Genomic DNA, 23,971 nt, shown 5'->3' with positions numbered 1-23,971 from the left:
TTGGTCGTTCCTGAGTGATGATCATCTTGAATCTGCACATGTACACTCAAGATGGGAACTGGAGGAGAGTTCACTAAAATAGTTCTATTTCTTTGAACTTTCTAAAATTAAATCTTTGGGGCCAGCCAGGGTTTAGAATTTCAGGCCAAATGGATTTTGTGAAAAATGTAAAAAATGGATAAAAGTCACATCTTAGGAAAAAACGCTGGGTTTATGGTCTCTATTCTATAATAACAGTGCTGATACTTGAATAGTAGCATGTGTCAGCAGGTAAGCCATTTAACAAGTCTGCATTTTATTTGTTGTGTGAAAAATGTTTGCTGTGGTTTCTCTGGACTTAAGATTCATTAAGTAAGATTTTATATACTTGTTACTGCTCAGACATTAAGTTTTTGGTGTTTGAGAGCTCTGTGATTCAGATATCCTGTCTGTCTGCTTCATGGTTGAATCTTTGGTGCTTAACAAAAGCCTGTAACAGAATAGGAAAATATTGAATGAAAGGATGGTGGAGTGAAGATAGAGTTGAAGGCTATAGTTAATATGAAGTGCAGACAAGAAAAATATGCAAATTAATTTGGTTCTGATGAAAAGTAATTACAACCAAAATATGTCACTTTGTGCTTTAATTTTAAATGTTTACTTACCTATGGAATGTAAAGACATTATTACAGTCAGCCCTCAGTATCGTTGGGTTTCGTATCTGTAGATTCAACCAACTGTGGATCAAAATAACCCCAGAACTTTCCTAAAAACAAAACCTGAATTTGCCCTAAGCTGGCAACTATTTACATAGCATTTACATTGTATTACATATTATTAATAATCTGGAGATAATTTAAAATATCTGGGAGGATGTGTGTAGGTTATATGTAAATACTGCACCATTTTATATAAGGGACTTAAGTATCTGCAGCTTTTGGTCCAATCCCTCATGGATACCAAGGGACGACTGAAGACTGATATCTGATAGAGGTGATGGTAAAATGGAAGTGGAAAGCTATGTTGAAAATATAACCTTGTGTTTGGTTTAGCTTGGCATAAGCACTATGCTTACAAGAAATGAAATGTACGTATTTACCAAACATATGATCTCAATTTTGTGCACTGACAGTTCAACACATCTTTTATATGTTCTTTCCTTGCGCTTTGATATATGCATAAAAATTTGTACGGAACGTGAATGATATTGATAGAGAAGTACACAACGCCTGAGTTGTGGCTAAGCGTGAGCGTGCTTGCCGCAAAGCAGTCCCAGTTGTGTGTTCGTGTAACTTGGATTAATAGCCATAAACAGGAAACAACTTCACTAAGGCTCTGTTTAGAGAACTATTGTGAAAGAGAGCCACTTATTAGCTTCGACATGGGCCTTTTCCTTTGTGAAACTGATGTGAAAATTTTGGGGAAATCTAAGACATTTACTATATCCAGTGATATATTTGTTAAAAATTATTAATGAGTTATTTTGAAACTTCAAATTATTACAGTCAGCAGTTGAAGGATAAGTGATCCTTTTTCAAAGATGATTTTCCTAATAGTTGTGTGTTTGTGGACATTAACCAAAGGTTAGCAATGAAAGTTTGTGTACAAATTGTTTGAAGCCTACGTAAGTGTTTTCCTTTGGCGAGTTCACTCACCAGTGAAATTTAATTTAAATTTAAACAGCAGTTTAAATTTGTTCCTCAAAACCTCATAGGTTACTGGAGCTCATGGACCTTCAGGGTTGCTGGTGAGGGGTTAGAACTGGGAATGTGCAGTTCTTGAATTGCAAGATTTTATTTCATGCTCTGAATCACCAGTGCCATTGAGAGTGTGGATCATTTAATCTGAGAAAAAGAAATACAGTCACAGGGAAAGGAGAGGACAAAAGGTTATTAATTTCAGCCCCTCACTTATAAGAGCACTGCACCTAAACCATTACAGAAGGATAACTGTGTGTGTTTTATATCTCTTTAAAAAATTTTTTATTGAAGTATAGTCAGTTACAGTGTGTCAATTTCTAGTGTACAGCATAATGTACCAGTCATGCATATATATACATACATTTGTGTGTTTTATATCTTTAGTGCATGTATGAATGTGAAAGCTACGGGTTTTCTTCACTTCTTTTACCAAAACTAGATTGGGGCTTGTGAGTCATTTTTAGCAGCTTTATCGAAGCATGGTTTAAATACCATAGCATGCATCCATTGTAAGTGTGAATTCAGTCATTTTTAGTAAGTTTATGGAGTTGGGCAACTGTCACTAGAATCTGGTTTTAGAACATTTCCAACAGCCCCCAAAGTTCTCTTGTGCCTGTTCACATAGTTTCTGCTCCTGTCTCTAGTCTGAATTCTGTCTCTAAAGATTTGCCATTTCTGGAAATTTCATATAAATGGAATCACATAACATGTAGTCTTTCGTGTCTGACTTTCATTCAGCATAATGATTCTGAAGTTCTTTCATACTGTTGCATGATTTAGTAGTTTGTTTCTCTCTTTTTTTGCAGGAAACAGTATGCCATTGTATGGCTATACCTCATTTTCTTTATCCATTTGCTAGTTGATGGACATTTGCATAGTTTCTAGACTTTGGCTGTTATAAGTAATGCTGGTATGAACATTCACAAGCAAATCTTTGTGGGGATGTGTGTTTTCAGTTATCTTGGGTATATTCCTAGGAGTGGAATTGCTAGATCATATCAGAAGTTCAAGATTTTGAGAAACTGCCCATTATTGAAAATGGAGCATTGATGTCTCCAACTATTATTATAGGGTTATTTCTCCCTTCAGTTCTATGGATCTTTGCTTCATGTATATTTGAGGCTCTTTTGTTTGGTGCAGATATATTTAAACTGTTATATCTTCTTGATGGATTGGCCTTTCTATCATTGTATAATGTCTGCCTTTATCTCTTGTAACAACTTTTGGCTTAATGTCTATTTTGTGTGATGTTAGTATCATCCATTCTAACTCCCTTTGGTTACTGTTTACATGGAACACCTTTTTATATCCTTTCATTTTCAACTTATTTATGTCTTTGGAACTAAAGTGAATTTCTTATAGACCTCATATATTTGGATCATATACATGTTTTTTTTTTTAAATCCATTCTGTCAGTCTCTGCTTTTAATTGGTAAGTCTAATCCATTTACATTTAGATTGATTACTGATAATGAAGGACTTACGTCTGCCATTTTGTTATTTGCTTTCTATGAGTCACATGTTTTTTGGTTCCTCAATTCCTCCTTTACTACTTTTGTGTTTAATTTCTTTTTCTAATGTACTATCTTGACTTCCTCCTCATTTCCCATTCTGTAAATTTTTAAAAGTTATTTTCTTAGTGCATTCTCTGGGGATTACAATTAACATTCTAAATTTATAGTGATCCAATTTGAGTTGATATCAACTTAGCTTTAATAGCATCCAAAACTCTGCCTCTACAAGTCTGTCCCCAATTTTTATGATGTTATTGTCACAAAATTACATCTTTACACTTTGTTGCCCATCAAGATAAAAATATAATTATTGTTCTATGCATTTGTCTTTTAAATCATATAGGAAGAAGAGTTACCAACCAAAGATACAATAATGCTGGCTTTCGTATTTACCTATGTAGTTACCTGTACTGGTGTTCTGTATTTCTTTGTATGGCTTTGAGTTACTGTCTAATGTCCTTTATTTCAGCTCAAAGAACTCCCTTTAACACTTCTCGTAGGGCAGGTCTACTAGCAACAAACTCTTTCAGCTTTTGTTTATTTGGTAATGTGTTAATTTCTCCCTCATTTTTGAAGACTAATTTTACCAGGTATAGAATTCTTGACTGACTGGTTTTTTCCTTTCAGCACTTTATATCATCTCACTGTCATCTGGTTTCCATGGTTTCCAATGAAAAATAGGTTGTTAATCTTAAATGTGTTTCCGGTTGTGATGAAGGCTTTCATGAAACCTGTGTTAACTCTTGCTCAACCTTTGGAACCATCTGCCTAGTGAGGAAAAGGTTATTAAATGGTACCTCAGTGGTATTAGTCAGTGAATCTGCCTGGATTGTGCTGTATACATGGGCTCCTGGCCAAGGGGGCTGAAAATCCAGCCTGGGCAAAGCTGTATCTGCTCAGAGGCAGGGAGCCCTTTTCTGCTTCACAAAATAGAGCTGTGTGCATGAGCTAGCAGATCCTTGATTAGATCCCTCCTGCCAACAGGGTGGAGCCTGCCCTGGGGAAAGCCAACTCATTGAGTCCCGCATGTCCTGCCAGTTTCTCAATGTCATAAGCATATTATATTCTCTCAGTGGTTTTCCCATCCTAGATGCTTAGAAAATATGTGTGTAATTAATAAATGAATATTAGCGTGAGAGAAATATGGGTTTTAATTAGATTATCTATGCATACTTCACTATAAGAAGTAGGAAATAGACTAATTCTCTGTTACTTTCAAGTTGCACCATATGCTGTGTACAGAAGTGATGCCAAATAAGAGCAGGCAGAGTGGTGAGTAGGGAGAACAGCCTACTAACCAGCAGACTTACTCCCCTGTTTAGTGCAGGGCATTAGTCTAACACACACTTATACAACACTTACTGAAGCCTGGTGCTGTTCTAAAGCACCTTTCACAAACTGACTTTTAATCCTCACAACAATTGATGAAGGAGGTACTCCTAGCATGCTCATTGTACAGATGAGGAAACTGAAGCACAGAGAGGTGAAGTGATTTGTTCAAGGTCACACAGCTGGTGTGTGGTAAAGCCAGGCACTCTGGCTGCAGAGTTCATGCTCTTACCCGCTGTGCTGTGCTACCAACTGCTTTTCCCTCATTGTTCCAGCCAAACCCTGCACCACCTCACTCACTCCACTCATCCCCTTGGAGCCATTGATTTTCATGTCTGTATCCTCATTCAAGCATAAGCTCCCTGAAGGTGGGGCCACATTTTCCTGCAGTTTGTCTTCCCTGTGGCAGCCTGTTGTAGACACTTTATAGATGCCTTTTGAAGAGGTTTTCAAAGGGCAGCACCATTATAGAATTTTCCCATTGGAGCAGCACCCTGATGGAAGTGCTGTTTGATTAAAAAAAAATACCCAACTTTCAACAACCTGCCTTTGGAAGTCAGTTGTGGCCCTGGAGTGTTGAATTTCAAAGTAGAGGTGTCTGAGGCTGTAGCTGAGACCAGGGACCAGGACTGGGTCACTCAAAGCTGGAAGAGGCAAGGAAGCCTCCTTCCTCCATAGATTTCAAAGGGAGAGGGGCCCTGCTGACACCCTGACTGCAGACTTTGAGCTTCCTGAGCTGTGAGACAATAAACTTCTGTTGTTCTAAGCCGCCCAGTTTGTGGTACTTTGTTACGGCAGCCCGTCTTAGTCCATGTGGGCTGCCATAACAAAATACTATGGATTGGGTAGCTTGTAAACAACAGAAATTTATTTCTCACAGTTCTGGAGGCTGGGAAGTCCAAGGTCAAGGTGTGGGCAGGTTCGCTGTCTGGTGAGGACCCACTTGTTCGTTGATGGCTGTTTTTTGCTGTCTGTCCTCATATGATGAGAAGGGTGAGGGGGTCTCTCTATTTATAAGGGCACTAATCCCACTTATGCAGGTGGAGCCCTCATCCTAATACCATCATCTAGTGAGTGAGCTCTTCACATATGAATCTGGGGAGGGGACACGGATATTCAGTCCATGGCAGTAACTTCGTATTTAGGCCAGATAACCAGGCTGTCAGTCAGTCGGCCGTGTTTAGTGACCAGTCAGCATGTGAGTTATCTGTGTAAGGGACATCTGTATAAGAGGGACTGGAGGATGGGGGCCTGGGGCTTCTGGGCAGTTCTAGAGGGGCTTTGCTTTTGAGACTTTGCAGTCTGATAACTCAAAGTGTGGTCCCTGAACAGAATAAGGAGAGCTCTTGGCTAAACAAACATTTAGGGATCACCCACACTGAGAGTAGCCCTTACATATGAAGAACATGTCAGTGGGGCATGAAGTAAGGACGGTCTAACGCAGGTGGGGTGGTACCAGTACCGTGAGCCTTGGATCCCTTGTTTAAGCAGAGCCCAGTGGTTGGGTGATTCCTGCACTAGTGAGGGCTCTGGGGGCTGTATCAGGGGAAGGGTGGGGTGGGATTGTGAAGCAAAAGATCCAATTCCTTATGTCCTGGGATTGGCTCTGCAGAGACTAAATATTGCTGAGGGGCTGTGTGTGTGCACAAAAGACAGTGGTGGCAAAGATTCTACACAGGGTAGTTTGCATAGTGATTTGATGAGAATGCAAAAATTCTAGGCTTTAAAACCTTTCTATATGTCTCACCTGTTTCTAGGCAGCGTCCCTATTCATTGTGACAGCTGATCACTTAATGTATCTTTAATGTGACATTGAATTATGAATGTTTTTAACCAGAAAAAGTAGCAGACAATGCTCGGAGACCTCATTAGGAAAATCTTTTAGTAAGATTGCCATGAACTAATTTTTTCTTTCTCTTGTTTTATTTCATTATCTTTTAGGTCAAATAGTAGGCTTTTATTTAAATAAAAATATATCTGTTGAATGCCCTTTTTCTAATAGAAATAACAGGACCTGATAAAATCTTGGTTCCCTCTCCCTGAGCACCAGGCTGGCTTTGAAGTAACTGTTGGTACCCCTCACACATTTGGTGTTATAGGCGGCCTCGTTTTTCTTTGATCACTTGCTCGCCTTCATGCTGGAGTGCGGTTTTTCCGTGGCTGTTACATATGGCACCTGTCACTGTAGCTTAGGAGGATTGTAGCTGAAACAGAGCAGAGTAGAAAAGATGAGGCCAGGGCCTTCACGACCATGATACCAATGTTTATAACCAACAGTTCTCCACCTTCAATGAAGACAAAATAAAAAGAGTGGTGTAGTGTTGCAGCATGAAGGATTGAGGTCAGCTGTGGAGAAGGACTGCCTTCAGTGCACTGCACTGCTGCAGGATTTTTAAAGAGGTAGGCGAGGTGGCCATCTCTAGGCAGAATCCTATGTGTGATCTTTTCGGCTCCACCACAGGCAAAATCCCAGGGCTTTATTGGCAGGACTTGTGGGGGCAGCTGCCCTCCCCACACCAGACGGAGTGCATTGCAGTTTTCTGGAGGGAGTTACAGTCAAAGATTCAGGCCCTCGTGTACTCTATGTCTGTGAGCCTGTTTCTGTTTTATAAATAAGTTCATTTGTACTATTGTTTAGATTCCACATATAAGTGATACCATATAATGCTTGTCTCTCTGACTTACTTCACTTAATATGACAATCTCCAGGTCCATCCATGTTGCTGCAAATGGCGTTATTTCATTCTTTTTTCATGGCTGAGTAGTTTTCCATTGTATGTATACACCACGTCTTCTTTATCCAGTCATCTGTTCACGGACACTTTGGGGGCTTCCATGTAAGTGAATAGTCTTGACTGTTACTTTCAGATCAGCTTGTTGTCCTCGTTGACCACTAACACCTGGCAGTGTTCCCAGGGCTGCCAGCTTGTCTTTTGTACGTGATCCCTAATGTAGCTTCTTCTTAAGGAAAGAACTGCTACCTGAAAGCACACAGGTACACATATTTGTGTGGAATATTCATCCACTAGTATATTTAACAAGTATTTATTGACATCTGTATGGCAGGATTTGAACTTCCATCATTCTACTCCAAAATGCATCTCTTTGAAACAAGTGAAAAGGAAAAAAATCTCTGGAACTTGGTCTGAATGGACAGTTTTTGAGTAACAGGTATAAACTTTGCAGGTATTTGCTTATCTGCCTTTAAAAAATACCTGGGACCAACCTCGAGCCCCTTGTTTCATCTCTCAAATCCCTTCCTGCAGGAGCCCAGCACAGCAGGGGTGCAAAGCTCCCCGTCCCCAGTGGGGTGAAGCCTGCATGGGGGCCGCAGAGCTGGGTGCTCTCCTGCACTGTGTAGCCATCGCCATTCACCCCCCTACATGCAGACCTAGAGGTGCTCAGGAAATGTACAGAATGCTCGTCTGAATTGTAGATAACCACGCCGATGTGCTTTGTGCCTCTCAGAAGGGAGAATGTTCTGAATAAGATCTTTGCAAAGGAGCAATCCCACGTTTGGAAATGGGCACACTCCAGAATGTTCTCCACATCAGGACTCCAGCTGGCTTGGGTCTGGGCACTTGAGACAGTGCCTTGAAGGCACGTAACCTCAGGAGCCTCTGTGAGTGATGGCTTGGAGTGGGGTTCGTGGCAGCACAGATGTGATAACGTGATGGGGGCTTTGATGGATGAGTGTGTTTTCCGTGCCGCCACAGGGCATGCCTCTCAGCTTCTGTCGGACAGGGTTCTCTCCTCAGCTGGGTCTCTTCCCACACATCTGGCCCTGGGCAGGTGTTTGGAAAAGCACATAATTGCTATTCCAGCGTGGCCTCACATGGCATCCACATCTGAGACAGGCTCTTTGATGTAGCGTGCTGAGCGGCAAGGCCAGGATGGAAAGTGTTCTGGGCTGTGAGTACCTGGGCCGGACCCACGCACGGGTCTGGGTTCCTGCCCGTCCTGGCTGGGTGGTTTGAGGCGAGACCCTGCACCTCGGTGAGTCTTCACTTCCGGGTCTTTGAGTTTTGAAGGCTTTGACCCGCACCTGAGAGCGCTGTGAAGATGAAGCAAGCAGAGCGTGCTGTGCCTCTCCTGGGCTCCCCGGGCCCTGGGCTCGCTGGGTCCCCGCACCTGCTGGTGACACGTCGGGTTTGAGACATTTCTCTTCTCTGCCACCGTCTCTTCGGGGCAGGGTCCAACTCTTAATGTTTGTCCGCATCCAACACAGTGCCCTACACATTGGAGGCAATTTGGAAAAGTTGAAGAAATGACTGTTCCAGTAATAAAAGAGAAGTGTTAGGGAGCGGTGCTGTAATCAGCCTCTCGTTTGTTAGAACGATATGGTGTTTGTCCTGTGACTTCAGTTGCAAAGTGTTATACATGAGAGGCTTTTGGTTAAGGAGAATCATTGAAAATGTTAGCAACTAGGAGAAACTGGTTTTTTCCATCTTTCTAAAAAAGCATAGGTCACTCTGTGGGCCTCTGGGCAAACATTGCCTTGTCCTCTGGGGCCCTCCAGCCTTGGATCTCAACTCTGTTTAGTTGTTTATCTGAACAGCTTTGTCCCCGTTACTTCTAGACCCTTCTAATCACATTTGCTATTTCCCACTTGACGAGGCTAACAATAATCTTGACACAGTTCAAAGCGTGAGCCCCTAGTCTTGTTTATCTCACACTATTCTCATCTCTGTGTCAAAAGCTTTTGCAGACAGACAAGTGAAAGAGCCCTCAGTAACCCACTCAGTGAAAACTTTGGGTCACACATTTGCTTTCACGCCAGGATCAAATTTATCTTTGAACATTTAAAAATTACCTTCCAAGATGCCCACGAGGAGCAGAGCCACCCTTTCATCACAGCACATTTCTGGGGACGCTGCGGGTCTAAGTTTGCTTCTGCCTCCCACTCCTCTGTGGTGGTTATGCCCTAAGATAATTTAATTGGGGAGCAAACATTTCAGTATGTGAAGTCCACCCCTGGGTAAGCATGAGCCTTTGACTCAATTCAAATATTTTCAATATATATGAAAGGCTTTTTAGGTGGTAATGGTGGTGAAATTCTTCATGGCAAAAACACACCAAAAACCCGAACCAAACCAAAACAGAGGCAAGAAAATCTGCCTACCAAAAAAGAGTAATTCAGTTAAGAAGATGAGATATCAGTAGAATCCAATTTCAACAGAGATGACAATGCCAAATAAATACCACTCCAGGTAAAGATGGATTCCCATTTACCTACTAAATTAACTGCCAGCTACTCATTCTGGCATCCACAGCCCAGCCACATCTCCCCCAGGGCACTTACCTTTCAAATGTTGTCTTCTGTTACTGGTGCTCTCGGTCAACTGGACCAGCTGGTCCCTGTGCCTTTGCTGGTGCTGGTTCCTCTGCCTGGAACACCTTCCCTGTTGCTGCTCACTGCCACTTACCAAGGTCCTACCCATCCTCACAGGCAGCTGAAATCCCGCCTCTTCCACCCTGCCTTTCCTGAGCCCATGGACTGTCTACCCCCTTAGAACCAGCGCTCTACACTCCTGCCATCCCTGCTTCCCTTATGGTTATTTCTATGCTTGGCGCCTCCACTGGGACTGTGAGCGGGGATCTTCCCTGTATCTCAGTGCCTGACGCAGAGCCTGCAGAGGAGGATATGAAGACTTAAAAGGATTTGCTGAAGGGAAACATCTTTGCATCCCAAGCACAACAGGCTCTTCTTAAAGTGTCATACAAGACGAGAAAAACATAGCTGTAACAGATGGGAGATAAATATAATGTGTATCTTAGGAACAGGAGAAACAGGTATAAACAGGTGATATAGTTTAAGATTAAATAAAAAAGAGAGAGCCTTACTACTGTCTTCAGAAAACATGAATTTCAACAGCTGACATCTCTAAACTGTATAAAGCAGTCTTTGTTTTGATTACCTCTTTTACTAAATTGAGAAGAAAAAGTTACTTGAAAAATAAAAAAAGAGCTTTTTTTTTCTCCCCAGGGCCAGTTCTGTGACTATTGCAATTCTGAGGACCCCAGGAAAGCGCATCCAGTCACTAATGCAATTGATGGATCCGAACGTTGGTGGCAAAGCCCTCCTCTCTCCTCCGGGACACGGTACAACAAAGTCAACGTCACCTTGGATCTAGGCCAGGTCAGTTACGCTTTCATCTGGAATGGGGAAAATTAGTTTGGATCATTGTTCCTGTGGTTATTTCTGATAAAAAAGAATAGTTATTTTCAAAAACAAACTTCAGTTTTAATTCACTAATCATTGAGGAGCCTGTTACATTAATGCTCGCGTCCCTCACCATTCCGTGCAGTTCGTCACAATGCAGACACCAACACCTGTCTATTAAATGAGTTAAAAATTAGTTGTAAGTAGTTTCATTGGCAAAGATTTTTTTATTATTATTTTTTATCGTGGTAAAGTACACATAACATAAAATTTACCATCTTAGCCACTTGCAGCTCAGGATGTCAAGTACATTCACGTTGTCATTGTACCCAGTCTTCAGAGCTCTTCTTTCTCCTACAAAACTAGCACTGTGTACTCATTAAACAGTAACTCCTCATTCTGTTTTCTGTCTCTCTGAATTTGACGACACTTGGTACCCCATGTAAGTGGAATCATATCATATGATCAAAATCAGCCTTTTGTGATTGGCTTGTTTCACTGAGCATAATGTCTTCAGGGTTCATCTATGATGCAGCTTGTGTCAGAATTTCCTTCCTTTTAAAGGCCGAGTAGCATTCCATTGTATGGTTACCACATTTTGTTTATCTGTTCATCCATCAGTGGACACTTGGGTTGCTTCCATCTTTATGATGTTGTTAATAATGCTACTACGAACATGGGCATGGCGAAGATATTTTTAGAGCGTTCCCTTTCCTGGAAATCCTGACTCCATGAACACTGACTACCATATATTTAGCCTTATTTGGCCAACTGGTCCATGCCTATCCTGCTGTGGTAGGCTAAGATGGTCCCCAGCATGCTTCCCTCCTGGGGTACACGCCCCTCTCCTTTGAGTGTGGGCAGCACTGTAAATACGATGGATGTCACTTCCGTGACAAGGTGGCATTATATGACAAAGAGGACAGGATTTTTCAGATGTGTTTAAGGTCCCATGTCAGTTGCTCAAAAGGAAGACTATCTTGAGGGACCTCTCCTAGTTATGGGAGCTCTTCAAAGGGCCCTACCTCAAGGAAGAGGTTCAAAGCATGAGAAATTTTCCTGCTGACCTTGAAATGAAATTTTCCTGCTGACCCGTGGAGATGGCCATATGGTAAGGACCTAAGAATGGGTTCTAGAAGTTGAGAGTGGCCTGAGCCAACAGCCAGGAAAAAAGGAGGAACCTCAGTTCTACAACCATAAGGAACTGGATTCTACCAACAACATGTGCAGACTTGGAAGCAGTCTTTCAGTTATCCAGTGGACACCTTGATTGCACTTGACCCTGAGCAGAGAACCTGGTCACACCATGTCCAGACTCCTGACATAAAGGGCTACAAGAAAATAAGTAATGTGCTTTAAGCCACAAGGTGTGGTATTTTGTTTAGCAGCAATAGAAAGTTAATGCACCTTTTTCTCCCCCTCTTTCAGACCAGGCAATGCCTCCCATCTATTTCACCCTATTTCTTCAACAGGTATTTCCTTAGTACCTTCTACGTGCCAGGCACTGTTCTAGGTGTTTGGGATACACAAGCAATTAAAAAAAGGGAAATGCATCCTGCAGACTGGAAATCAAATGATACTGAGATTTATTCCAACAAACGTGTCACCTTCATTTTGGTTGGGGATAGTTTGGTGGCAGGAGGGCTCTCCACCTCTTCTGCCCATGTGTTGTGTTAAATCTGGCCTCTCCTGAGAATATTTTCACCCTCAATTTGCATCTGAGATAATTCAGGGAGATCCATCATGGTTTGAAAAGACTCTATAACCCCAGTTTCAACAATGGATTACTCTTATCCCTCTAGCATTAATTCAGTAGAGATTTTGCCTATAATGACTAGGATTTACTTACCGTACCATTTTTTTTAACTAGGGTTTCTATAGTTAACTGGGAATCTTAACCCATCAAAATGTTTACCAAACATACCAGTGCTTACTGGACTTGCTCTTTTTGCCTTGAAGCTATTTTTTAAAAACATACCTTTTAAAAGTACCCTATTGATGTACCTGAAAAACCCCTCATTAAGACAGTTGAATTAAAAAAAAAATCCCACCAGCATAAGAACGATTTAGTAATTTGCTGGTGGCTGACAGACATGAGCTACGGCGAACATCTTTGGGACTGGTGCACCCACACACCTCCTTGCTGGTGGGGAGGCTGCTCTGTAGGTGGCTGAGAGTGGTTCCTGGAGTCCGCCCACTTCGGCTCGTGCCCTGGTGCCCTTCTTACCTGCCATGTGACCTGGAGCAACAGACGTAACTGCTCTCTGTGGCAGTTTCCACATGTGTAAAGTGAGATAATATTAGCGCTCACCTCGTAGGATTGCCGTGAGGTTTGAATGAGTTAGCTGCTCTGTTTTGAAGCCTCTTCAGGCCAGTGGTCGGTAAGTTAAATTTTTATTTAATAGAATAAAGTAAACTTCAATAAACGCTCATTATGAAAACAGACAGACTCCTAACTTCTGCTCCTCTAGAAAACACTGCATATAATCCTGCAGAAAATACTCTAGAAATGTCTAGAAACAGGAAAAGCAACACAAATTATGTCAGACTGAGGGTGTTTCCTTCCTCTTGTGTTGCAGCAGTACGTGCTTTAATGAACATGTTCTATCCTGTAAGGTTCATATTTTATACTCCATTGGTGGGATCTTTAGTTTCTCCTTTTTGCTAGAGTTAACCATGAAAGCGTCACTGAGAGGTTTGATTTAATAACTGAATAGTGACCTACAGACCTTAGATTTAGGAAGTGTGAATCTTGATGCATGGTTGGGAAATAAAATGCAGGCTATAAACTTGTTATCACTGAATTACTTTTTCCCAGCTACGGAGAACTGAAATTTGATTTCAGTTTGACAGTTTACGCTGTCATGAGGGGGTCCATTTTCTCTGTCTCCTTTTGCACCACTTGGTTTTTGTTCTTGGTTTTATTGGCCAACACAGTTTGACAAGTCAAAACATTGCCTTCAGGACTCGACCTTGAAGGGCCGTTTTCCTCCTTACAAGGTGGCAAAGTAGGAAGTTCCTGCGATTCCTTGGAGGCAGTGGCATTTTCTGGGCTGTCCAAGTCTGTTAAATTATATACTACTCATCAGCTTCGGGCTAGAGAATAAGAACGGGATGTCTTACTGGAAACGTTGGTCTGGCCAAGTATAATGTGTTCGTTTTGACTTTTGAAACAGAATGTGGGTGCCCCGGTTTTAAAAGGGGACTTTTTGGAATATAAGGGAGTTTGTTTTTTGCCAGTGGGACATGACTTCCACGATCTCCCCTGGGAGCCAGGAGGCTTTAGCAATGGGCTCTAGTTAGGCTCTGAGATTTCCTTCAGAACGAATCTTACTCTGTCTTCACCTCTGCTTTTCCTCCTCCAGGGTGAGGATTAAGGGAAAACATGTGAACGTGTGTGTGGCCGGGGTTCCCATCTCACTGTCCTCCAAGGTCAAGGTGGCCAGGAGGTTGGGAGGGGCTAGCTCTCAGGTGGGAAGGAGGAGGGGGACGAGGGTCCACAGCGGAGCAAACTTGGCTCTTGGGCTCCAGGGAATAGGAAAACCATCTCAAGAAGGATTTTAAGGCTCTTATGCGACTCATCATGCCCCCAAGAGTATTGTTTTTAACCTATTAGTAGTAGAAATAAACAAAGACAAAGCAAACAGACAACCCCTCCAGAAAAACCTTGGAAGGAATCGCCTCAGAGGCTGGAGGTGAAGAGAAAAGATGACGTTGTGTCCTATTCTGCAAGGTTGCTGGGGAGAGGGGCCCGGCTGGTGGGTCAGCGGACAAGGCAGCCTGTGGGCCTTGTTAGAGGCACAGGCTGTGAGGCCAGGCCCTGCTTGCAGCCCCCCAGCCCCCTCAGTGGGCAGCCCAGATGAAAGGCCCCTGCACCCGATCCCACGTACCAACTCCAGGGCCTCCCTGATCCCACGTACCATCTCCAGGGCCTCCATCTGACTCCCTGCTTCTGCCTGAGGGCTCTTTCCAGGGCTTGAGTTTAGAGCAGCTGGGAAATGCGGGATTTAACGCCCCCGCGGGCCACCCTCAACCCAGGAGGGACAGGAGTTGCTGGAAATCCCTCCGCCCATTTCCCTGCCTCCCCTTGGGACAGTTCCAAGGAGCTTTCTTCACAGTTCTTCAGAGTGTGTCCACCAGGACTGGGCCCCATTTGGCCCTGGCAGAATCTGCCCCTTTAGCACCTGTCATTGGCTTTCCCCCCTCCTCTGTGTCCCTCTCTCTCGATTTGTACTTCTTGAGATCGACTCCCAAATCAGCCACCTCTACTCAAGCCTTTGTCTCAGAGTTGATTTTAGAGAGGACCCTAAGACAGGGAAGAAAGGGGGCCTAGACCGAGGCCCAGAAATCCCCCTGGGTTTCTGGACAAGCCAAAATTCTGAGAAAGTTATTTAAAATGCAGTAAGTAGAAAATTCAGAAAAAATATTTCTAAAGCTCACAGATTAATAGTAATGAAGGCAACAGTATTATAACTTTTAAAGGACAAGAAAATAAGTCATAGAGAAATTTCCCATTACTCTACCTGTTTTTTCACGGGCACAGCATAGGTCGTGAACGCCTCAGGGTCCAGATGTAAATACGAGATCCAGCTAGCTGAGAGTGAATTTAGTATACAGATGGCTTCTAAGAGCCTTTCTTTCTTTCTTTTCCTTTTTTTTTTTTCTTGTCCTCTTCAACTTTTATGAGACTTTGGTGTATGAATCCAAAACATTCTTCGTGGCCCTTGTCAGTTCTGAGTCAGATGGGAGGAAGGCCTGGGCTGGTTTCTGATTCTCCCTGAGTTTGCCGGCTTTCAAGACTAAATTGTTTCTAGGGATGCCTGGCAGGCGAGGTCACAAGAGTCTGACTCAGCTGGGCCCCTGGTTGGATAACAGTTCAATCCAGAAAGTGGATGACTCTTATGTTTGACCCAGTCTTCTAGATTTCTCAGGAATTCTCTAGACTATAAGCTTCAGGAGGCCAGGGACTATGTGTGTTCACTGCAGAATGTTCTACTCCCAACATCTTGCTTAGTGTTCAGCACATAGTAGATACTCAGTAAATATTTGCTGAGTGACCGTAGAATGAACCAAGGATGACTCAGGGTGGGTCTGAATTTCCCCAGGGTATAGTACCAGTGGAAGCAGATTGCTGTGAGACCAAATCTCTGGGTTGGAGTGGACCAGCCTTGGCTCTGTAATTAATTGGTTCCACTTAGGATATTTGTGTCTCTTTGCAACATCATTTAAGTATTTTAGAGCAATTGCACAGTTAGAAGATACGATCTTATACAGAGTAAATTTGTACTTAATAAATTTCTATTAATGGCCATGTAATCATGAGAGTTATGATTTGGATGGAATGCAATGTAATTATCCTCCAGTTTGTGGGTTGCCCACCCAGGGGAGTATGGAATTTGATTACATCACAAGTCCTCCCCTCCCACCCGTCTTGTTGTGGTTCCTTCTTTGTGTCTTTAGCCGTATAAGATCTTTTCTGGCAGGTCCCAGTCTTTTTCATTGGTGATTGTTCTGCAGTTAGTTGTGCTTCTGGTGTGTTCTTGAGAGGGGGTGCGCCCAGGCTCCTTCTGCTCTGTCATCCTGACCACTGTCTCCACTCTAATTTTTAAATATCCCTAACATTTACATTTTACATTTGCTAGTTCCCATATAACTGGCACCACAAGTGTAACAGTCATAACAGAAAATGAGTTAAATATGTTTCCTTCCAAACATAAATCTAAGCATCAGGCTGTAGGCAAACAACATGAATCTAAGAATCAGAAACACAGATAGAAATTGTGCTAGGAAACAGCAACACTTTTCTGCTGGACTTTTCTCTCGAGCTCTCTGAGATACACGTTAACATGACAAAGTGGTAAACAGAGGTCACTGTGACTTCCTTGGTGACTCTTACCAGGTGACCCTGAGTTACACGCTGTTGTGACTCTGGCGTTCGGCTGCGTCCCAGGATTAAGGCCATTGTTAAGTTGTCAGAGGGCCCTTCCTTGTCAGGAGGGGTGATACCAGGGGTTGGCCTCCCCTGGGAAGGCGAGGCCTGCAGTCCAGGGAGGGGCTGGAGAGGGTGCCCCACCTCCGGCTGTTGATCAGTCCACATCGAATTCATCTCTCATAGTGCTTGATGGCAAACATATTCCCGGGGTTCATTTCTTGAGAACTCCCAGGATGATGGCTTATGCTGCCAAGAGAAAAATAAACAGAAACAAAGCCCTTGGTTCCTTCTAGAAAAGGCTAATCCTATTTCTTTGCGGGTTGGCCACGCAGTTGAGAAAACAGAAGGAAGATGGCCTGCCAAGGCACTGGTGTTGAGTTCCGTGGAACTGGGAGTTGACTGGAAGGAGGACCACTCTGTCTCTCGAGAAGCACCCGGGCTGCTGTGCCAGCCTTTGGTCCTATGGGGGGAGGGGTCAGGGTGGGGCAGAAACTGAGGCACGACCCTGGGCAGACCGGCGTCAGGGCATCCCATCCGGGCAGGCCCTCACCGGTGAGAGTGGGGAGGACTCACTGCCTGTGGCTCGAGACGCTGGTGGACAGAGTATGTGAGCGTGCTTTGGTCTTTGTGATGCAGTAGGCAAACATAGAACATCACTGTCATTATGTAGCGAGATTGTCGTTGACACCCCGCCTTCTCTCCTTTTCTAGGCTTTCAACAAGCTTACACTGCCTTCTCTCCTCTAAGGGAGTGAACAATCTATTAATACATTCACACGGAAGCTCTGGAAACTGAGTACTGGAAACTCAGAAACTTCCCAGAATGTTTGCATCTTAAAAAATTACTATTTTTGTCATGGGACTACGACTTCTAGAAATTTATCCTAAGGAAGCAGTAGGTGCTGAAAATGTTTGAGCAAGGATATTCTTGGGAGCATTGTTTATAATCACCTCACATGGAAAACAATCTCCTGTCCAGTAAAAGGGGACTGATTCATTGACTGGATTAATTGACAGCCATTGGGATGAAGCCACAGAGAGATCTTTATTGACTTGACATATGTTTGTGTTCTATCACGGAGAAAAAACCCCAAACTTTGTGTAAGGTGTATATATAGTACTGTATGATTAGATTTTCTTCGTGTGTCTAAGCGATGAAAAAAATCAGGAAAGAGGAGTCTGAAATGCTAAGAGTGCTTTTTCTGGGTGCTGGGATTGTTGGCGCTGTTTACTGTCTTCTGTGAGTCCCATTTACAGTGTAAGTCAGACCCGTGGCGCTGGACTATACATAGGGACAAATCTGGCTCCAAGAGTTTCTAGCTCTGTGACACTAGGTCCTCTGGTTATTGTCTCGGGGTCGGTTTCTTCCTCTGAGATTTGGGGATGAATCTAGAACCACCATCATAGGGTTGCTGTGAAGAATTAATAAGCTGATACAGAAAAGCTCCTAGAGCTTTGCCTCGCACACTCTAAGAACTCAGTCCATGTTAGTTATTAGAGCTGCTTTTTTTTTTTTCCACTGAGCATGTGTTACTTTTAGAGTTAGAAAGACAATGAAGACAATTGGGAAAAGGTTTCCTTTTGGGAAAAAAAGCAGACTTCAATACAGAGAGGACAAAAGGAACAGTTATTCCCAGTGGGATTCGAGGTAATGATGGAAACACTTAACTTGGATGCCTACCATCCCGCAATAGAAGCTTCTGACCATTTCATCTCAGAATGAGGTCGGCCTGCTAGAGATCTTTAAATGCCAACAGAATCGGAAAGATGCCCAGTGAATGGAAATTTTTTCTAAAGAGCTTATTTTATTCTTGAGCTGATCTTGAAAACTGTGTTTCTTCCCTTGTGAAACTTTTGTGATTTCAGGCGTGTTTTGGCCTTCAATCATGGCAGTTTTCCTGTTACTATTAATGGCAAGCATATATAAGGAAAAACTGAATTTCGTGAATTCTTCACAGTGGCTCCGACGAGAGCTTGTGTTAAATACCACGTCTCGGGGGAGGCCGGGCCCCAGCGCGCCCTCCGTCCCCCCGCCATCTTCCAGGGCCCCCGCCTCAGCCCCCGAGCCCTGCTCGCGCTCCCGCCTGTGGCCCTGGAACCTTCCTCTGCCGCTGAGCATCGTCCTCTACTGTCTTCTGCCCGGCGCCTCTTCTTTCCCTACTCCCGTTTCTATGGTTCTCTTCACTTGCGTTTTCACTTTCCATTTTTCCATAGCATTTCTTTCCTTTAGAGAAAACGAAAACCAAGTCAAGCCACCACCTCTTCCTGTGGTCACTGGCACCTTCAGGAGGGGTGCTGCTCGTGTCCCCAGCCACCCTCCCAGCCCCAGAGTGGTGGCCCGAGGAGCTGGTCGGGAGGGTTAGGGCTCCCCCAGGACCAGCTCCTTGCCTGGCTCCAGTGGTCCCCACTGGCCCTGCCCCACGTGGCCTCGCAGGGCGGACAGGGTGGCTGTCCTACCTCCCAGGCCTCTTGGGGCTCCCCCAGCACCGGAGGGCCCAGCTTCCGTCCCCTTCATCCCCTCGGCAGCTCCAGCCCCTCCCCCACACGAGGTTCCTTGGTGGGTAGCCTGCAGACGAGGATGCTTCATGCTCCTTGTCTCTAACTCAGCCGAAACCTCCGGTGCTATTTGCCCTGCTCTCTTTAACTCCCAAACCACTAATGTAAACACTCTACAGTTTAAGAATTTCCCGGCTCAGTACATCATACATGACCAGCTTTGTGCCATGTGCTTTAAGCACCCTGAGCGATGAGATTGTAGGGTGACCTTGATAGCTTTCCCCCATCACAGAATAACCGGAGTGGGACATCTGGGTCTTTCTCTTGCCTCTCACAAGCATCCTAGCTCACCTGACTCTCTGTCCCTTGCGGCCTGTTACAAGCATGCAGTGTCCAGAGCTCCGGCAAGATGCAAGGGACACGCCGGGGCCAGGGAACTCCGGGGGCTGGGAGATGCAGCGCTCTCTTCCCACTTTGGGATCTGAATCACCACATCTGGGAGGGCACAGAGCTCAAATTCAGGCTGGTGTCTCTAAAAGAGGGTGCAGGCATGCAGAGCTGTGGAGCAGCTTGCGTCGGGGTGACAGAGCAGGGCCCAGGGCCTGGCCGAGGTGAGGTGGGGTGCAAGGAAAGCAGAGTCCAGCCTCCTTACTGCAGAGGGGGCCAGGGCAGGGAGACTGGGTGGAGGGCAGCTGTTTTGCAAATTCCTGGGTATCCTGGTGACGGTGTCTCCCCAGCACTGCTCAGGCCTGGGCAGGGCTGGACCTGAAGGGGCTGGTGTTTAGGACAGGTGAGTCTGACCCTTTGCCCATGCTGCCCCGGTTTGCCCTCTACCACAAGGGCTTCACACATGCCCCTGTTCAACCTGCTTCTGTTATCTCAGCCAGCCTTCACTCAGTCCTAGTCTCTGCTCTCCTCCCTTCTCTTGTCACCAGGCCACGTGTGCCCCCTGCCCTCCCCAAGTCTACACAAACCTCCACCCCACCCGAGGGCATGGTCACACACCCCTCCCTGAAACCTGCTCATTTTCAGCCAGGGCAGCGCCCACCCTTGGGCTTGAAGTGTGGTCTTTGGATCGGCTGCATCGGTGCCTCTGGGAGCTTGTTAGGAATGCAGAGTCCTGGGCCCCAGCTTGAACCTGTTCAGTCAGAACCTGCGTTTAAATCTCTGCTGCTGGGCCACCTGCACGTTAAGATTCGAGAAGCGTGGCTTAGACCAGTGCTCCTCAAGCCGTCTGTGACAAAGGACCAGTTTTTTTAACAAAACATTTCTAAGCTGTCACAGACCAGTACTTTTGTAAAATACAGTAAAAATGAATTTGTCGAAAAATAAAGCCTAAAGCATACGAAGTAGAAGCCTCATTTGATAAAATTAGATTCAGCAGACGCCAGCTTACTCTTTCCGGTCGCAAAGGCTTCTCGGCGCTGACTCTGCCCGTGTTTCGCCGCAGGTGTGTAACATGCCGTCCACGGACCACTTTGAGTCGCCCCGCTCTAGGCCATTTACTGTCATTTTTCTTCAAGTGATTGATGCCCATCCTGAAAAGCCTGCCTCTCCTTTCTGTGACCGTGAATCTCTCCCCTGGCTCAGATTTGGCTGTGCAGTTCAAGATGCATTTGCTAATTATTTAAGATGTAGCCCCAAGCCCCCTGTGACCGGGATGGTCTCCCTCCTGCCCTCCAGCTACTGTCCACTCTGCTCAGTGCCCAAAGCAGCTGACCTTCATGGGCAGCATCTGTAGGCTCCCTGCCCTTGGGCTTCTGGCAGAGTTTGGCCAGTGGAGGGTGCACACCCGTGCTCAGCTCAGAGGGCGGGAGGAGCGGGACTGGGGCGTCTGTTCCCTCATCGATTGCAGCATCTCAGTTCTTCTGTTGAGGGGCTTGGCTCCCAGCAGGCAGCTGGCTCCTACAGCAGCAGCTCTGTCCCAGCTCTGGTATCTGCTTCCTGCCCTTGGGGTCCAGGCTGGGGAGGGCTCTCAGATGCTCTTAGGTGTCACCCCTGCCCACTTATCTGTAAATGTGTGCTTGTGAATAGCTGCTTTATGAAACTCCCATCGATTGCTTCATTCTAGTGGGCCATCTGTCTCCTGCTGGGGCTGAGTGACACCAGCACTCTGACTTGCAAAGGGTGCTTTTCGACTGGTTGAAATTTAGTAACCACCCCCCAACCCCGCCCGCAGTTCTCGTCTCTGAAAGAATGAAAGGAAATTATTGAGAAGGTGCCTAACTACAATTTTTTTAAGTACATATAATGTAAATGTGTGAGGGGAAAGGAGGGAAGGAGGAAGAGGGCTCAGCTGAATTATGACTATGAAATAAGGAATAACATTCTGTCCCATTCTATAGAGAATGTCTGGTGCATAGAAATAATCAGTGAATATACGTCTAATGGATGGATGAACGAGCATACAGAGAGTCCCTTACTGTATCTGCCCAATTGACATATGTCCCTCACACACCAAAAGCTGTACATATATGTGCAACAGACAGTAGAATATTTATTCCTTGCAATTTGGAACATACTGAAGACATAGTGAAAAAGTTGGACTTTTGGCCACTTACGTTTAGAGTATTAATCGAAATATTTAGAAAAAAGGGTGGTAAGAGGGTGTGTTGCCCTTTTCCTGGTAGACACCCTTGTGAGTCTTAGAAAATTCTTCATTATTTGCTTCATAAGATGAAGCAAGAGGCATAACACCTTGCTTCACAAGATGAATACTTTAGGACTGAAAAACCTTAAGTTTTATGGCAGCTATACAGTGAATTTAATGCTTACATACTTCTGCTAGAAACCGTCCCAAGCACTTTTCAAGCATTAAGTCATTTCGTTCTGACTACAACCTCATAGGGTAGGTTCTTGTTCTCTAGATGAGGAAACCGAAGCTCAGGGTTGTTATGTAGCCTCTGAGTGCTACGCACCCTGTGACTAACGGTCACAGGTGAGCAGGTGCCCACGTGGTGTGGTGCAGAGCTGGCCTTGGATTCTGTGTGACGACACTGCCCATGGTGCTCCGTTCTGTCTGCTCTTGCTCTGTGAAACGCTTGTGGCCCCTGTGGGTGTTTGGTTAGAACTGTGCCTCTCCCCTTCTTGGGATGTTGTCCGTCACCTTCCAGAGCATTCCCCTGTGAAGATCCATTTGTGAAATCCCTTTAGTTCCTGAAGTAGTCCTGCTTCTTTGGGGCATTAAAAAACAAAACATACGAACACTGGGATCCTGTTTCCTCTTTATATTGGCTACTAGAAGCAAATTTATGGCTATACCATGCAAGTGTATAGAGCTCCATGACCTGCATTTTGTGTGCAGCCCTATTGTGGGCTCAAGATTTTGTCACTGCTGATAATTTTTCTTTCACTCCTTTTTTTTGGTTTATTTTGGCTCTTTGGTGATTACATATTGCTGTTTTCTTTACATCATTTAGGATTTAAGGCTCTAAATCCCTCCCCACCTTTTTTTCCTTAAACAAATGGGATGTAGATGAATACAAGCAGTATGTTAACAAAACGGGAAAATACTGTCACTGTCTTCATTCCAGTCATACATTTGGTTGCCACTTAGAATAAACCATCAAGATGTGTTTTATCCGACTTCAGGATTATCCAAAGCCTGAAAAGTTTGTATATTCATACAGGACTATTTCTTATTTTATAGTGTTAATGATATTTTTGAGTCATTTCGAGAAGCACAGTGAATTCTGTAGAATACACTCAGGCTTTGTAAGCTGGCTGTGGTTCAGTTTTCAGTTTTGCTTCTTTCCAAGCGGGTTTTTGCCAAGAAGCTCAGCATCGAGCCGGTGACCCAGCACCAAAGGCTATTTGAAGCACGCGCCAGGTTAGAATTTTCCTGCTATGATGCATCACGGACAGAGAACCTGCTTTTACTAAGCTATTTCCTTTTAGAGCTGATTCGATATTTTTCCCCCTTGAGCAAATACATCCTTTAATTATAAGGCCTCATTAGCTATTGTACTGTGTCATTCCCAAATATTTTTTTCTTTTGCCTTAAATGTTTCTAGTGACAGTAGGATAACGATGTGTGTTGATAGCTGAGAGTGGGTTCGTGTGTAAATATATGGGGATTCATCCTGAGCATCCATACCATGACTCATAGTGTCTCCCCAAGGCATTCTTTCAAAAGACCCCCGCCCACCCACGTTGTACCTCATCCTAGCCGTTATTTTTACTCTTATTAAATAGCTGACTTTGGAGAACAATTGGAGCTTAATGAAGCCCGTTCTTTGTTGAACGTCTTGCTCAGCAAATTATCTTAGAGAAGACAGACTTGCACAGATAGCTTGTACTTTGGCTCCCTTGAACATACTTATTTTGTGCCCCGAGCTGGTCTGTAACCACAGCGTGGAGAAGACACAGTCCATGGCAGGAGAGACAGGGCCAGCTTTCTGTGGAGATGGTCTGGCAGCCGTGGGCACGGTGTGATTTCAGGGTGGAGGGCAGGCTGTCCACCAACCCCTGGAATTCCTTTAGCTGAGGAGAAAGCTGCTGCACGGCTCAGGTTGCTGGGAGAGGTAATACATTGACTTAAAACTCACTGGAGACCAGGTTTCAAGTGAAAGAACACTCTCTGCTCCTCAGCCAGCTCCCTGGCGGGTAGAGAGCAGGGCACAGGCTGGCCCTGAAGCAGGGCAGGCAGGGGTGCGAGAAGATGAGGTCCGGGAGGAGTGGGCAGAGCCTCCCGTCGCCAGGGATAAGTGACACCACGCTAGGGACACGCAGACCCGGAGACTGAGGCAGAACGTCCTCACAGCCAGGTGACTCTCTATATTCCCCCAGTTGCTCGCTTTCTTGAGCTTGGCACACACAAAGGGCCGGAAAATCAGGCTGTGTGGCAACTTCTGGCGCTG

The 23,971-nt window shown here is 44.7% G+C and overlaps 1 protein-coding gene across 1 annotated transcript in view; it reads left to right on the top strand.

The window, feature by feature from the left end:
• LAMA3 (laminin subunit alpha 3) overlaps positions 1-23,971 on the top strand; it is a 197,451-nt gene that overhangs the window by 3,320 nt on the left and 170,160 nt on the right. Inside the window, exon 2 of the mRNA XM_031439059.2 lies at positions 10,509-10,661. Within this exon, the coding sequence (XP_031294919.2) occupies positions 10,509-10,661 (153 nt within the window). The remainder of the gene's footprint in view (positions 1-10,508; positions 10,662-23,971) is intronic.

Source organism: Camelus dromedarius, chromosome 32, assembly GCF_036321535.1.
Source record: "Camelus dromedarius isolate mCamDro1 chromosome 32, mCamDro1.pat, whole genome shotgun sequence".
NCBI lineage: Eukaryota > Metazoa > Chordata > Mammalia > Artiodactyla > Camelidae > Camelus > Camelus dromedarius.
The sequence above is the reverse complement of the archived record's forward strand: the minus strand, read 5'-3'. Positions and strand labels throughout refer to the sequence as shown.